This window comes from Syngnathus typhle, linkage group LG2 (assembly GCF_033458585.1).
Source record: "Syngnathus typhle isolate RoL2023-S1 ecotype Sweden linkage group LG2, RoL_Styp_1.0, whole genome shotgun sequence".
Classification (NCBI taxonomy): domain Eukaryota; kingdom Metazoa; phylum Chordata; class Actinopteri; order Syngnathiformes; family Syngnathidae; genus Syngnathus; species Syngnathus typhle.
This window is the reverse complement of record NC_083739.1, coordinates 5,397,637-5,415,462: the sequence shown is the minus strand read 5'-3', so window position 1 is coordinate 5,415,462 and position 17,826 is coordinate 5,397,637. Positions and strand designations below refer to the sequence as shown.

At 44.0% G+C, this 17,826-nt stretch overlaps 1 protein-coding gene across 1 annotated transcript; it reads right to left on the bottom strand.

Moving 5' to 3' along the window:
• Positions 1–13,581: 13,581 nt before the first annotated feature.
• LOC133150035 (uncharacterized) lies at positions 13,582–16,980 on the bottom strand. Its single transcript, XM_061272319.1, has 2 exons — positions 14,604–16,980; positions 13,582–14,312 (listed from the first exon to the last, which is right to left on the bottom strand). The coding sequence occupies exons 1-2, from the start codon at positions 15,979–15,981 to the stop codon at positions 14,155–14,157; spliced, it is 1,536 nt and encodes a 511-aa protein (XP_061128303.1). The 5' UTR covers positions 15,982–16,980; the 3' UTR covers positions 13,582–14,154.
• Between the last annotated feature and the right edge of the window lie 846 nt (positions 16,981–17,826).

The following is a 17,826-nucleotide window of genomic DNA, read 5'->3' as shown; positions in this document are numbered from 1 at the left end:
GGCCCTTTCAGACCCTATCAGAGCGTGACCTCCTTTTCAAAATAAAACTTCTATTAGACACTGTGGAACGGTAAAACATTTCTCACTCTCACTCTATCTATGCAGGGACAAAACGATGACTCCTATACCCCTCGTTCTAAATTATTATATTATTATATTTATTTTTGTTCATTTTATTAGATATATAAAATTATATACTATATATTTAAATATGGTATATGGACAACATCCCCAAAAATATATACATAAATATATAAATAAAATAATATATATAGTATATGGACAACATCCAAAAAGGCTGTTTTGTACAGTAAAGACACATTGAAAGAGTCCATCAAATCTTAAGTGGAGTGTAGTTGCCAGGCAATGGTTTGGCTTTGCATCCAAAACGAGCCATTTAAACCTTGCGTCAACTGAAACGGCAGCACAAAGAGTTGTGCCAAGTAATTGCAAAAAAAAGTACAATAAGCTGTGTCATTGCTAAACACGAATTTAGTCCTGTGTGAATGACTTCTAATTGGACATTTGGAAGATAAAAGAAGTGTATCAAATCAGTCAGGTTGATGGTTGCTATCCTGAGATTTGGTTTGCATGTCGGCTCTGCGGTGTTAACCTACATCCAACGAGCATCTTCATCGACCTCAATGTAAATATTTTCCTCTCTTTGCAACTGTACACGTTTTAAAGTTTCATTGGCGGCGCTCTCGAGTGGATACTCAGCTCATTAAAAAATAAAGAAGTGAGTAAATAAGCCGGCGTGTAACAGACAAACAACTAGAAATGGATATTACGGCACTGGAGAGGCGCTGCCAGAAAGAGGCGAGAAATATTATATAAATAAATAAATAAATATTTATATTGATTTTGACCATCAAAAAAAGCTTCCATCCATCCATCCATCCATCCATCCATCCATCCATCCATCCATCCATCCATCCATCCATCCATCCATCCATCCATCCATCCATCCATCCATCCATCCATCCATCCATCCATCCGCATGCTTGGGAACACCAATCTCTCGCCAAGCGCTCGTTTCAAGCTCCTGCGGGACGACGTGAGTTCACGTTAAACAAAAAGGCCAGTTAGGGTTCAAATGGATTAAAACCACCTGAGGATGAAACGAGAGAAGAAGAAAGCTCAGTAAAACAAAAGCATTTTCTGTCAGGTTTTTCATTAACTCATTTCCAGCCACAAATAATGACCACATCTTGTTTCTTTGTGCCAACAATTGTGTCTTTACGGGCTTCAACTCAAATTCCCCCAGCCTGCCCTGTGACAATGGGATGCCATTAGCTAGGAAAGCCTGGGTCATGAGGAGGGTGCTGTTTCCACAGAATGGACTGTCTTTAACACAACGGGGCGGGTTGTACGACGGTAAGTGTGTTTGTAGCGGGAAAATCAATGTGCTGTTTATTGATTCGACCTACAAACCTCTCCAGCTCTACAACTGTCACTCCCACTCACTGTTTTCTGCCTCTTAGTTTCTTCCTATAAAACCGACAACAACCAACAAATAAAACACCAGTTTACCCAGTTAATATCTTTGACGTCTATAACCGTCAATGGCAAGATGAGTTACCAGCCTAAAATCAATTTATATACAAATTTCTTTTTACATCTAAATGTGTGAAAACATTTGTATTTTCTCAGCGGTCGATGCAAAACGATCTACACCCAAGGATCAGGATGGTCGGAGTTGGCCGAGCCCTCCGTTAGGTGGCTACACGCTAACGTCTCCTCTGTGAGGACAAACGTCAAGGAGGCCAGACGCTGTCCTGCATGAAAGGCGCTAAAAGAGGAAAGAGCTTCCCTTCAAAGGGAGGCAAACTTCCAAGATGCAGATGTCTGGGACGCAAAGGTCACCCGAATGGTACGACTCTCAGTGATGCTAATGGGGCCTAATATGAAAAGTGAGTCTTATTCACATGTTGGAGTGCAACAATGAGACTTCATTGAGATGTAGCAGACGCTTTAATGATAAGGCGGCCCGGACGCAGGCGGAGGGGAGATGGGAGGAAGATCCCCAAGGTGCTTTGGCTCTCTTCTTTTATTAATGACGGGAGGCCTTTTGTGGCCGCGCGGCATCGTTTGATGAATCATTATCGTTCGGAAAAATCAGCACAACTAATCGTGTGAAGAAGTTGTTTTGTGAGGACGCTCTGGTGTCCATTGTGAGTTACTGTCATTCCCATTATTGGCAAATGAATTCTGGCGTGTCAAAGGGAGGGGAGGGGGAGAGGGGGTGTTTGCTCCAGTTAATGTATATTCATCTGCGGTCGGGCCACGGGCTTGTTCCGCTTTGAACTGCCTGACGACCGCGCGGCAGCTAGCATCAGAATATTGCAGGTCCATTGCAATGGTGGTTCCAGGAGTTGACTCGCCTCCTCTGTCCTGTTGGGAGGGGTTGGGGAACGCAGCATCTGCACCCCGCCGACGGACCGGGCGACCCTTCAGGCGCGACCCGGGCCCCGGCGTGGCCGGTAGCCATGAGTTGGCAAAAGAGAGGCGAGTGGGTTGGAATGCATCTCCCGCGTGTCCTCGAGCGGGCCGGACGCTACAAATGAATACAGACAGCTTTTTCATGGCCAACAGTCACATTTGCATGCATGTTTGTTTGAGGAGCAACATGGTGGTCTCATCTGCAAAGCATGTATCAAAGCGTCACCAGATACGGTACGGGAGGAGGATCGAGGACCTGTGGGCCAGGGCAGACTTTGAACCATCAGAAGAATCAAAAGGACAATCGATGAGAGTCAATATAAGACAAATCGTTCCAGTGCAGTGTCAGGTTGAGTGCTATGCAAATGACATCAGACAACAACTGAGAATCATCTTTTGCTCGATAGTCTAATTTGCTAAAGTGGGTCAGTGTGTCTGCCATTAAGCAATGTAAAGCCGCTTACTTGATTGCACTCAGCTGAAAGCTTTAAAATCATTTAACAAGCCAACATTTTATACGGCCTATGGGCACGTGAATCAATAGTTTTTAAATATGAGACTCCCACCAAAATGTTGAGATGATAAAAGAGAGGAGAATAATGGCATATCTGGAAGAAAATTACATTTCTAATAATTATTATTATTTTATCATGTTATCATGTTATCATGTTATCATTTTATCATTTTATCATTTTATCGTTTTATCATTTTATCATTTTATCATTTTATCATTTTATCATTTTATTATTTTATTATTATTATATATTTTTTAAAGAAACCCACAGCTTAAAGTCTTTGGAATGTTGTATTATTTCATATCTGTTTTTGTCAACACATGGAAATATTACAAAAATATGAAATAGTGTCCAAAGTGATCATCGCGTGCGTGTCCCAGCATAACTTTATTTGGGTCATCCCATAACAAAACGCATTCCGATTAAAAAAAATTGCCTACGAAACATTTGAGCTGCTATCGGCGGTCCTTAAAGCCGATTATTTTTTTTTAATGTGCTCTACTGATTGGGCAAGCGGGTAGTTAAAGTGTTAAGGTTACATACAATATTATGACCACCTACTGGCATCCATACTTTGGCCAGCTGTACACACACACACATACACACACGCACACACGACCACAACCATCACACCCTGAAGCTAACAGGGCCGGTGGGGGTGGTTAGGGAGGGGGGGTGAAGCACTAAGCAGGTCACATGTTGTCTTTCAGCCATATTTGGGTCAGGCCCGTGGCGCTGCATGAAGCTTTATGCTTGCAAATACACGAGCTCAAAGCCCCCCCTACAATCAACCATACACACACAAACATACACTCACCTAAAAACACACACACAATTCTTAATTGCTTCCAAGTATAATGCTCAATATATATTTTTTTTAATTCCAAAAAAGGTTTCAAATCCAACACCCCGAGCGTAGCTCACATGTTTGATTCTAGGATAGGTTGAGTTGCACAAGGTAGATTCGAAAAGAAGATGCGAGTGATGTTGAACTTTACCAAGAAGAAAAAAGTCAAAAATTGGTCACGTTTCCTAATTTTAGGAAATGTATGCAAAACCGAGAGGCGATGCTCCCCTTTCCTTAAAGATCAGGCGAGCCACACGTGCACGCACACAAATTCATCTCACATGACGTGAAATTGGAATTGAACGGAATGCAGAAATATACAGGAAAATAAACTTGCTTTTATCAGGAAGTCATTAAGAGAAATGCTGTGAGGGCGGCAAAGTATGTGCTGGGTATGAAATGAGATCAAATTTCAAAATACATTTGCACTCGGCAATTTCACTCGGCTGGCGCAATTCGTATGCCTATTTCAGAGGTCACCAAAGGTCACGACCAGGTGGACCAAAGAAGACAAGTAACGCTAGCGGGTAGGAAGAAACGAAAGCCGTACCTCGCTTTGACCTCCGTGCTTCCTCCTCATGCAGATGAAGCCGCTTCATCTGCATGCAGCAGGAGGGAGCTCAGCACTTTGCTGCCGTGAATTTCATCAGGAGGAAGTTCAAAAACTTCTCCCCTCCGTCTGCTCTTCCCCGTTCGGCTGCACATTCAAATGTGCAGGTTTGTTTTGGGGATCAAGTGGGTGGCTTTGATCAGCGCTAATTAGACAGCTTCGCCTCTCGCTCGCTACCTATCGGGTTGAGCGGGCGATCGCCGGCCTAATCTTTGCCCGACGAGGGTGCCGCCATTCCGGAGGAGCCGGCGCAAAGCCGTCTAAGGTGAGGGAGGAAGCGTGATGAAAGGGCGGCGTCGATCAATATGCTTCCCTCATTTTCCAATGGGAAGGGATCAAGAGTCTTCAACACAAAGGAGATATTAGCATTAGCATATTAGCATAAAGAGCCAAACAACACTTGGTCTTCGCCACAAGCGGGACGACACTTACACTCAATAAGACCTCAAGCCTTAAAATGCACGTGCGGATCACAGAGCAGGAAATATTTCCCAATCTCCCGTGCAATTCCGTGACCCTCTTTAGGGCGAGTCATTTGCGCTGGATTAGTCCCAAACAATCAAGAGAGAGAGAGAGAGAGAGAGGCAGTTTCAGGAGTATATTTCTCCTCTCCAGTAATTCATTTATGTGTTGAAAAGTCTTTTGAGTGCACAGAGTAACCGAGTCTTTGTTGTGGCTCCGGCAGCTTCTGTGAGGAGACGAGCACTTTGCGTAGAAGCTACAAAGGCAACGGCTGGGCCTCGGAAGAAAGGCAAAGTGAATGGCACCGCTGATAAAGTTGAGCAAATTAAGTCATTGACCTGCGGTGGAGATTAATAGCAAACAAGGTGCCCCAGCTTCACAAGTAATGAATATTCTTCAAACGGCAAGCGGAGGAGGGGGGGTGCTGAGCTGCGAGGGTGGGGCGGGGCTCGGGTCGCGGCAGATAGACTCGGTTTGATGGGGATGACATTGAAAGTTGCAGAGAACTGACAATTCTGTCGTTTTTCATTTGTATGCAAATTGGCTTGTTACACAAATTAACCCCTGAACCTTGGTGTCAGTCCTCATCTTAGGCGGAGGGCCGGCACCCCACCGGGGCCCCTTGGCCACTGTGAACACCCACCAGCGCCGAGACTCTCGGGTCAGCTTTAAACCCGACGGAGTTACAGCTCGGCAGAGCCATTTGTTTTTTGTTTTTTTTACACTTGTCGGAGGGATGAGCTCATCACAAACACATCTGGCTCATATGACTGATAGCGGCGACTTGACTTTGTTATTCTTTTGATCCGTTATAGCTTGGCTACAAAAACAAAACACTGCAAAAGAATCACAAAAGAAGATCGCAGATGTTTGCTGAAGTACGGCGCAGTTAATGCCTGCAAAAAATAAAAATAAAAGTTCAATAATAAATATTAACGCTTACATCTGTTCAGCTCAACATGTGGCGCAATTTTCAGATCGAGATAAATTATCTTTTGATATCAAACCGTCTTTTTTTGGACTGGCATTTTTTACGCCACCTTGTTTTCATACTTTTGGACTTGTGTGAATTTATTATTATTTTTTTTTTAAATGTGTACATTACATTTGCACTCTTTAATATGAGGTTGAGGGAAATTTATGCACACACACACTTGCGCGCACACACACACCCGGCTGCATCCTGGTGGCAAAAGCAGTGAGTAAATGGATTTAAAGAAACCCACAATGGCGCACACTGAGCGGCCACCGGCGGCTCTGCACTAAGTTTTCCCTTCAAAGAAAACCCTCCAGGACGGCAGGGCATAATCCCACGCCGCTTTGAAGTACACGCTCCGAGTGTCTTTTGGCGAGCTCAATCTCAGCCCTTTGGCTGATTGGAGAGGAGCGACGTCGCGCTGCGCCACGCCGCTCGGGCAACCGGAGGTGGAGAGGCAGCACCTGGTGGTCTGCGCTGCTTCTCCTCGCCGCATTGCACACATTTCATGGACTTGGGGAGTGAGTCGGCGAGTCGCCATAGCCCAGAGGTAGAAAGTGTGCCCGATAAAGACCACTTTGAGGTGGATTTTATTCAATCTGGCAAAGGGCCGAATGGTAATACACTTAGCGCTTTGCCGGTGCAAGCAGGGTGGGCGGAGGTAAACATGCAGGTTGACGTGACGGTCACCCACAAACATTTGTGATTTGTGTTTTTGTTGACTTTTTTTCATTTTGTGCCATGTCTTGTTCTTTTCTGTGCCTTTTTTTTGTCTGCTTCTAACACTGAGTCGCCATCTTTTCTCATCAACATGCCCCGCCCACGCCCAATCAACCAATCAGCTCCAACGCCATCACCCAATCAACCAATCAGCTCCAAGTGTGCCTCATTTTCTCATTAGTGTGTCTAGTTGTGGCTTTCTGTTCATTTTGCATTTTAGCACAGTTTAGTTTTGGGAAGGAGGTTCTTAACTCTTTATTTTTTTGCATTATTTGTCATTTGTGATTTCCTTCACCTTCTTTGTGCCTTACATGCTTCCCTGCACTTGGGTCTATTAGCTTTTCTGTTGGCAGATGAAATATTTGACTTTTTGGTCAAAGATCTTTTAATCGTAACACAGACACCTGTTCCGGTAAATGAGATTTACAAGTTCCAGACAAAGTAGGGTAAGTGAAATCTTAAACGGTGTCTAACATTGCATGCCATGCCATCAGGTGAATGTTTTGGCTTGACCCAATGGCGCTTCTCAAGCGCAGTTTAAACAAAGAAGAAAGCAAGACGGTGCACGCCAGTGCCTTTCATGCAGCCGGTGGGGGATTAACAGTTTTCTGCGAATGATCTTCACCGACTGGCCAATCTGTTCAGTCAGGGCCTCGAATTCACGCAGACGGCGCCAATAGTGACACCAACTGCTGCGACAGAGAGGGAGAGTGCGCAGGAAGTTCCGTGGCAATGCGCCCGTCACGTGACCAATCTGCGTTTGGTCCCGCTCCAGCCATCTGGGCTTCCTTTCTCCTTCCTCAGCTTCCTGCTGACGTAACTCGGCCCATCTTCCACCCGGGAGGTCACAACTTGTGATTTATGGAAAAAGCGGAGAGTGAAGCAACACAACTAAATTGGTCTGCTAAAAGTCTCAGGGGGGCGGCAAGTGTGTATTTGAATTAATAAATTAAAGTGTAGCAACTTTCCTCAACTCGTCGGGCTTTTGAACCAGATTGACTGATTGTTCACAGCATTTGTGGACTGCGAAAAATAAGAAAAAAATAAATACAAATTTAATAGGTAAAAAATAAAAATGAAAAGACAACCCACATAAATTTGTAACTACTAATCCCATTCCATACTTTGTTATGCACTTTAAATTTCACTTTTGTCTTGCAAATTTTTACATTTTGTATGTTAGCTACTTCTATAGCTGGACACCACAAACAGCTTTTTCCTTACATTACACTATTTGTAAGCGTGATGTTTAACGTGAGATTTCATTAGCCATACGCTCGACTTCAAAATCCTGCAGGTTGAACGATTTTCATGGAGCATTCAAATCAAATGATTCGGCGCTCTTCGCTATGCTTTCATAGCTCACGTTGAGCAGCCAGCCTGGCTTCAAAACGTTTCTGTTAGAAAAACGGCGCTAATGCATTTAATTTAATGTTGGCGTGCGCCGTAATTGCCCTAATGTTGCTCTCGTTGAAGAAAACCTTAGCGTTAAGCACAAAATTGAAATTTTGAAGTGAACAGTAAAAATGACTGTGGGGGCAAAGAAAGCCCATTAAATGTAATTTGTTCTGCATGGCAGTGTGAGGGGGCGGGGGTGTGGCGAGACACGCTCTTATTAAGTCGGAAAGGTGGTGAAGTAAGCGACGGTACACACACACACTCGAGTCGAGCAGGTGTGCACGCACACACACACACCGCTCGCATCCTGCAGGCAATGGGAGGAGGAGGACGAACTAAAAAGGGTCATTTGAAAATGGAGGATAATGGAAAATGGGCGGGGCAAACTTCCTGCCCCGTGTGGCAAACTTAACACCCCTTGTGGGTAAATGATGTCATTGCAGCAAAGTGGATAAATCGACTTTGCAGAAGTTGTTGAGGAAGTAACGAAAGTGATGAAGGTGAGAGCCAGCAGGAAAGGCGAGGTGAAGCGGATCGGGCGAAGAAAAGCGCCGAGGTCCCGGCGGATGCCAGAAGATCAAACGCTAAGTCTGGCTCCTCTGAGGTGTCTTAAAGCCGCTTTGTAATTGGAATTTAAAAGCGTTCCTTCAGCGAGATGTCTTCACGAGATGGAGCCCGTGTAAGAGAAGCTGGCACAGATACCGTGGTGGCGTGCGGCAGGTCACTCAAAGGAGGAACAGATGGGAGGAGGGGGGTGGGGGGGGGGGGTTCCGGTCAAAAGCAAGGCCAGAGCAGAGCGTGACGGCCAACATGTCCTCCACATCCTTCATCATCCCGTTCCAGTTTTGCTTGCTCTCGCTCCAACATGCTCATTGGGGTCAAGGGTGTCGTGAAAATAAAATAAAAATTGTCACAAACACCGATTTATAAAAAGCTGCATGATCATTTTACAGTGGTCGTTTTCTTTTTTTCCAAAATTCCATAATACAATTGTATGTGCATCTCATTTTGCTATATTTAGTTTTGAAATTCTACCAGTAGACATTTAAATCATTTGTTTGCAGAAAAGGTGGGAACAAATGGAAAGAAAAGGTTCACTATGTTTTTTTTTTTTGTTCCGAGCTAAGCCACTTTTAAAGTCGGAGCACCTAGAAAAGAAAAAAAGACTCAAATCCCAATCCGTCCAACTGTGAAATAGATGTGCTAACCACTGTGCATATACGTTACGTATATTTTTCTAAAATAAAACACAAGAGGAATTTTTTCACTCAGTTGACAGAGTAGGCCTTTTGTTTTCCTTGCTGATGAATTTGGCCTCCCTCCAGCCTTTAAAAGTCGGCAGTTTCTTGATTTTTGATTATGGGCCTCTGTGGTGGCTTCTGTCCAAGAAGAAAAAAACAAAAGCGAAACCTTCCCCTCCCCTAAAAGCGGAAAACTGTAATTCTGACTGATTGAGGAGCTGAGCATGACCTGACATTTGACTTTCTCACCTGCAGAAAACAACAACAACAATAAAGGGACTAAAAAAAACATTGAAACTTTCAAGCCAATCCACATCGAGATAATGAGAAGAAAGTTCAGCTGGCTACATTCTACTTTTCTAAGAATCCTTAGCATACCACAAAATTTCAAAAAGATCAAGTTAGGTAGAAAATGTTATCGTCAGTTGCATTTTTGTAAAAATTTTATATATATATATATATATATATATATATATATATATATATATATATATATATATATATATATATATGTATATATATTTTATTATGTATTTGTTTTTATTATATATATATATATATATATATATATATATATATAGTATATATACTATATATATAATTTATAATAAAACAATAATTGCTAATGCTAACTAACCAAAGCAGTGAACAAGTATGTGTTAAAATTCTCAAATTGTTTGCGTGGGCGCCAAAAGACAGAAAAGTAAAACACTCGATGGATGAGTACGTCGCTCTTTGCGGGATTACCCACAATGCAGCGGGTGGCTGTGGGCGAGGACGCCTCCAAGTAACTTCTCGCTCACTTGTGTGGGAGGATTGCTTGGATCGGGCCTCAAGGGGCCACATCACTCTGCTGAGAGAGATTCTCATCAGACGTATGGAAAAGTTAGAGCAAAATGGCCTTTTTTTTTTTCCTTTGCGCAAATGCAATTTGATTTTCAAATGTGAAAAGTAAAAGTAAGAAATCTGCTGAATTGTTGACACCTTTCACACACTGTTACGTATGTTCACACGTATGTTGACAATCAGCGCGACTGGAGATGCGACTCCTTTACGTTGGACGTTGACAACACGCGACACACACACGCAAATGTTCATTATTCAGTAAAATGAGATATCAGCATACACACACTCCTCCAAATTATTATTATAACTATCAACGTTGTAGCAAGAAAAAAGTGAAATCATGTACTTGCAAGACAAAGGCTAATTTTCTAGAGTACCCTGTCCCTTTTTTTTTTCATTAAAATAGTGAATTCTTTTGCAGTTTTTTTTTTTTTTTTGTGCTCCACCCTGTATTCAGATTTAATGTTACCGATAAAGTATATTTATTTTCAGTCCTGACAATTTTTTACGACTGTTAAATGTATGGTCTTTGATTAAATTGCTGTTTTATGTTTGTTCATTGCACTCTTATGATTGTTTGAGCACATTTACGGATATTTTGTCATGCCATTAAAGTGTCCTACGTATACAAAGAAATGATTCAAACCTGTGCAGCAACCAGAGGAACAACTCTTTTATCCCCGACAAGCCTGTGACCTTTGACCTCAGCTACCTGAAGAGTAAATATTTCTTTCGATAGGATTCTTCCTTCCCCTACAATGAGTCTTGTAATGAGGCTCAGTCACTGTGTTTTGTATCCACAATAATTATAATAACTAAAATCAGGCAATTCAGCTGAAAAAACTATTTTAAAATAATAATAAAATCAGGCAATTCAGCTGAAAAATAAAAATAAAGAAAATTAGGCAATTCATCTGAATTTTTTTTTTTTTTTAAATAGTAGTGTCATCTGAGCACTTTAGTAGCTCAAACATCAGCACGTGAAACCTCAAAGAACCTCCAGCATGTGTGGGTGGTCTTCTAGAAACCCAGGGGTGTCATTTTGTAATCAACAGTCCTAATGCAGAACAGGTCGGTCACTCACTCGGTCACCGTGATCATTCCCGCCGTGATTGAGTTGTTATAAAAAAAATTGTCCCGATCATCCCTTTGGGAAAAGCCAGTCCAAACAAAGACAGTGTGAACCGGAAATCAAACGTGGCATCACATATGGGACACATCAAATCTTCTTTATGAGTCTCGGTTTTCAAAGGTTCCAGCGCGTTTGAAGGTACGTGGCGCCGTTGGCGTGCAGCCGCCGCACTTTTGCTGTCAATCTGGGTTTCATTTTGCGGGTGGGGTGGGGGGGGACTAAGAAGAGCGGCGGAATGTAAAAGAGGAGAGGGGGGGCAGGATTTGTGGGCGCTACAGGTTTCAGACAGATGGGCCCTGGATAAGGAGACACACACACACAAACAGCTCTGATCAGGTAAATATGTCTAAAGTTCAGGAAGACGGATGTTGGCCCGAGGCTGTGAGTTTTGCGACAGATCCTCATCGCCCTCGGCAACCGAGAGGGAGCGTGCCGCCGAGAGGTAAGGAAGCGAGTTGATGATTAATGGAAGGGCTCACACGCTGGCCGGGATTCACCTGCGTTGCACATGCTGACAAAAATAAAGACAACTGGCAGAGAGCTTGTGGCAAGAGGAAGTAGAAAATCTTCTTGCCAGATGCTGAATCATGGTGTGATGTGGTCAAAAAAAGAAGGGGCGGATTACTCTATCAACAAAAAGTAGTCTAGTCTTGGTGTCGCCCACATCATGGAGTGACTGAAAGCTCACCAAGTTCAAGGTGAAATTCAAACGGGTCTGAGTTTTAGAGGAAATGCTGAATTGGTTGAGTTCTTCTCTCACTGCCATTTCCTGTCGAATAGCTCAGTGAGCAGTATGGCCGCCACTCAAAACACATCAAATGGCAAGAAGAAAGGTTCAAAGGTCGCCAGTCTGACTCCAATGCAATTTGCTCATTTTAACGGGCAGTTTAAAGCTGATGTCTGACAAATTTAAAAACAAGTTGCCCCAAGTCAAGACAAGTCAATTTCATTCCTATAGTGCCAATTTATCTCAAAATGCTTTTTTTTACATTGAGAATACAATTTTTTTTTCACTATTCAACAGCAAATGGTTTGAAACAAACGACAAAGTAACCACAAACTGTGATTTTATGATCCAGTGGACAGGGCTAAAAAATTATCATTCAAAGATGCCAAAAAATCACAGTGCCAAACAAACCGAAATCGAGAGCACAAACTCATTTGAATCAATTTATCATATTAACAAAATCAACTCGCTCATTGATTTGAATGGCAGCCCCTGCATGTCTTTCATTATCGCCAAATGAAAAAGCCCGCTTTTTCAATGCTCACTTATTTTGACCCTTGGTTAACCTATCACCGCCAGTTAAGTTCTTAACCTGCTATTGTCAAGTTTTGGAGGAAAGTGGACCCAAGTGCAGGGAAGCAAGGAAGGTGTTGAATAAAAAAGAAAAGAAAAAAAAAGATTTAACTAAAGGAACAAAACAGCCAAACAAGACAGTGCTAGTCATGGGTAAACTAAAGAAACAGGAAATCAAAACAACAGGTAACAAAGTATCAAAATAAAAACTAGCAAAACTGACTCAGACTTAATTTGGACATTGACAGCACAAAGCACGTAGGACAGTGACTAAACAGAGACTGACCAGAAAGAAGGCAACTAAATAAAGTCAAACTGACGAGCCAACAAGGAACACCTAGGCAAGACACGATTGGCTGAAGGAGCTGATTGGAAGACATAAGGGGCGGGGCTAATGATAACAGGTACAATTAAAATAGTACCTTAGGGAACATACGTAGACTTTTTGAAAATAGCCTTACGGTTTTCCGAAATGTTAAATTTTTTTGTCACCTTTAATTGACATCACGTTGTGCAGGCTGAACTTTGAAAAGCTTGCGGTAAACTTGCATCATGACGCATGGGTGTGTGTGTGGGGGGGACGCCATCTTGCATCTTCTCCCGAGTTCATCTGAGAGCCCAACGGAGAATCTTTGGCTGCCATCCGAATGAGAACAGAGAGCGGCGTGAAATGGAATACGTTATCAAAACTGACTGAAAGGAGGTAGCTGCCTTTTTCTTCTGGGCTCGACGTTAGGCCTTTGTAAAACGGCAAGAGGTGAGATGTAGAACTCGGGTTACGATAGAAGATCTCCCTTGGACATTGGTTTTTAAAACAGCGGTGTGGGCGGAGACGCATGATTGATTAATGACTTACTTTTCCACTTTACGGCCGCAGCTACTTTATGCTGGGCTTCCAGTGCTGTTCATCTAAATTTAATTTATGAGGGAACGCTAAGGTAAGGCGGGATCGGCACTCGTCGGCGTACTCGGGAGACAAGGCTGGTGTCGGGAGAGCCCGGGCTAGCTTGTGCGCGTGCGCGTCCGCCTTTAGACTCGCTGTCAGGTTCAAAATCAGAGGAAGGATCAGCAGACAAAACCAGTGAGGCAGAATGTTGAGTCTTTTCTCGCGAGGAGTGCAACCAGACTTACAGCAGTCCAGAATACACTAAAGGTCTGTCACACCCCTCGCTCTTTTTATTAAGGGATGCCCTATCTACAATGTGAGACCAGCCCCTAACAGGTGGGGGGGAAAGCATGGCCTAGTCTCATGAGAAAATAAAGGAGCGCAAGGACATAAACAAGTATTCTATGTGAAACAAGTAGTTACAGACAGGACGCCATGGGAAAGGAATGCAAGGACAGAATGTCATGTGCAGACATCAACAGAGTAGATTGAGCTATCAGCAACTTTCTTGGATTCCCAGAGGTGTAGAAGGTCAGGAAGCCCCAGACAGCATCGTATGACTTGTTGTGGACTGGTGGACGTCTGCAAGGCGAAACAGCAAGCATTCTGCGCAATAACTTATTAATAAGTACTCATTAGGGAACGCATGATAACATATATATACAATTTATCCAACAATTCCCCCCTGTTTATCATAAGTTCCCGGAGACCAACCCATCACCCATATGGCCACTTCAAAAAGATTTTCAGCCAAGGGATCACATTTCGCAGGAACCAACTTACACACGGGAGGAAACTGAGTCACAATCGGCAAAGCCCGGGTCAGAAAACAAATCGGACAAGTTTACCACAACAGATTCGCTGACCGGGTCGTCAATAGAGAAGGAACCCCCGTCGACCGAAAGGTCATCCCTTAGGAGCAACGGGAAAGTCTCAGCTGGTGGAGAGATAGCAGCCGTAATTAGCCTGTCAATTAGGGATCGGAGACAAGGGATGCAACAACATCCACACAAGGTCAAAATGGCAGAGAAAACGGCAACGGAGACCAGGGCAGAGGAAACCAGGGTGCGGTACTTTCCGAACACGTTCAACCAGTTGGCCCAAACCTCCGTGTTCACTCCACTGTGCTCCTTCATCTTCCCGTTCAAGGCCCGCAGGCCCTCAAGGGCCTGGGACAGGCTTCCGTCGGCCGCAGTGTTATTTGGAATAAAAGTGCAACATTGCTCACCGAACATGGCGCAGACACCGCCCTCTCTTGAGAGTAGCATGTCAAGGGCCATTCGATTCTGGAAAGCCATGAGGGAAGCAGCGGCCAGTTGGGAGTGGACCGCCTTGAAACCCGCCTCGGTCCAGTTTCCAAGCCTCTGCACGTTGTAATGGACGTAGTTAATCCTGTCAACATTTTTGTTAAGAGTACACCACCAACACAGGGCGGATTCAAAACCAGCTGCTATCTGATTCACCAGCTTATACTCATCCGGCACCCCCCTAGGAACACCAATGGCGTCGATGTAGGTTGGATTAGCTGTGCCCCGCCATTCGGCGTCTCGTTTCGTTCTCGGCCAGAATTTGGGCACTACGGACTTAGCAAAAGACGTTAGATCAGAAGAGGACATTGGTATCAAATGAACAGGTAGCAATAGGGTCACCAAAGCGCAAATTCCAGCGCTGTCGAAAGGCAACCTATCATAAAGTTTGTCACTATTACACCAAAACCAAATATCACAACGAGCAATGGGCAAAAAAGGGGCCGTGACCTTGGTCACGGACCCACACCACGGAGCAGGTATGGCGCCGAGCTTCACCCCGGTACCAGGCAATCTAATGCATGTAAAATTACCCTTAGCTACAACAGACGAAAAAAGGGGTTTGTGCTTCGTCATAGGGGCAACAGGGTAAACCGTATCCCATCTAAAACAATCGTGAGTGGGTGAAATGGACGAGTCTAACATCAAAACGACAGCACACTTAGGGCCTACATTTGCAGGTATGATTTTCAAAAGAGGTCTGGGACCCATGCATGCAATGCAACTAGCGCCAGCCATCTTTGCGGCCTGCTCAGCCATAAGAAGCCAGTTGTTAGTATGACCGCTTATCCCTGTGGAGGCCACAAAATAGCTGTCTACATCAGTGAGGAGCGTACTTGTGATTTTTGCTCCCGCTGACAAGGTGTATTTATTTGTAACGGGACGGTCTGCGACCGACATTGTTCTATTAAGGCAAATAGCAATAGGAAAGCGAGGATCGGTTCCAGAGGACCAAGCCCACAGTTGAAAACCCCAACAAGAAGTGTTAAACAAGGTGGCATTTGGAGGACGAATATGACCGTCAGGGAGTGTAAGAGTCAAAAGGAGGCTTGTGCCCCGATTTATCAAAGTCACCCGTTTAGCAAAGAACACAGCCTCGTCACTGGAACCAGAGGGCCAATACCCTCGCATTTGCGTGGTGACAAGGGTGCCCCAGCCGGTGTTAACCGGGTGGCCGGTTAAATACCACCAATACCCGAGCCATCTATCTCCAGTAGTGGGGCGACCATTACGAAACCCTTTCAAACTTTTCAAAGGTAAAATAATAGAAGAAGATGTGTTAGGAGCCACAGTAAACATTAATGAGTTATTATAAGCCCAAGACAAAAGCCATGGTACACAGGTTGGAACACGGACGGCTCCTGGAACACAAACAACATGACCAAAAGGGGATTTAGTGTCGCGCTTATGTCTAGCAAGTTCTCCCCATGAGCCACATCGACTAGAATTAGCGTTAGCAGTCGCCTGAGAGAATAATGTGCGAGGCTCATGGTACTCTATCCCTCCAGATAAAGTAACCCCCGAAAAAATATAATGGTAACACAAACCAGCAAAAACAACCAAAAGCACATGGTAGACTTCGCGCAGGCTACAGCCCGATTAAAGCACTCACCAAATGACTCTCTAATGCTCATGTTTTGGATCTCCCCAGAGTCAACACCCTGAGCTTCGGGTTGGTGTCTTGGAATTCTTCGGCTAGCTTTCGTGTCAACCCTGGATCTTGACACCAGAATCAGGCACTATTACCAGACTTTGCTCACCTTCCGTACTTAGGTTGGGTCTGCGGAGATCACTTTTTTACAATGAGTTAAATGAATCCACGTGTTGCGTTCGGCTATTTTTAAAGCATTAGGTGTCGTGAGTAGTACCAAAAAGGGACCTTCCCACTTGGGTGAATGCCAATTCTTCCTCTTGATACTCCTGATCAAAACCCAGTCTCCCGGTACCACTTTGGGGTCTTCCTGCAGAGAAATGGGTTCATCATCAGTGTTATTGGTTAGATTCTTTTGACGTTCCAACATTTTCCTCATGTAATCAGCTAACGTGGCTTCCTCGGGGATCTCCCATGTGTTTTTGAACTGAGGAAGCCTGTAAGGTCTCCCAAACATAGTTTCATAAGGAGTTAGCCCTGTTGTACTTGTAATATTTATGTACATTTTAACCAGGTCTAAACACTGAGTCCACGGTCGTTTTGTTTCTTCCATACATTTCTTTAATCTGTTTTTTATAGACTGGTTCGCTCTCTCAACCAGGCCAGCGGATTGCGGTCTGTATGAACAATGGTTCTTTACATCTATGTGGAACATTCTCCCAATGTAATGCACTATTTGATTTACAAAATGTGGACCATTGTCGCTATAAATTGTTTCTGGAATACCGTACCTTGGAATGATGTCTTTGCATAAGGCTTTTGCCACTGTGAGTGCATCTGCATGTTTGGTAGGAAATATTTCTACCCATTTAGAAAATGCGTCTATTATGACCAATCAATATTCTTTCCCTTCACATTTATGTAATTGGATATAATCCATATGTATTGTCTGAAACGGGTACAATGGAGTCGGGAATTTCCCTCTCTGAGGTCTTAAATTGCCTTGTGGGTTATGCTTAGCACAGATCAAACACGCTCTGCAAAATCGTTGTGAAAAAGCGGCAAAGCCGTATGTTGTATAAATAGCCTCGACTTGTTTCACCATACCTCCCGCCGAGACATGGGTGGCCCCGTGACTTGAAATAGCAGCCCATTTGAACAAGCTACGAGGCAAGACAGGTTTGCCCAAAGGTCACACAAAAAGACCATCGGTGTTTTTAGTTGCACCCCGCTTTTCCCAAGAGAGTCGCTCCTGGGAGGGGCTCTGAGACTGCATGTCAAGCAACACATCAGGGGAGATGTGTGACATTGAATCATGAGCCGTGAGAGACGAGAGGACATGAAGCAGGCCTTCCGCAGCGGCCTTAGCGGATTTGTCAGCAAAAGCATTACCGAGAGAAACAGGATCAGAGCCCGCAGTGTGAGCAGCACACTTGCAAACCGCTACCTTTAAAGGCAGCTGGACAGCATCCAAAAGTTGAGTTAGTATAGCGGAATGGGAGACGGGCTTCCCTGTAGAAGTTATCATGCCACGGTTGCTCCACTGCTGAGCA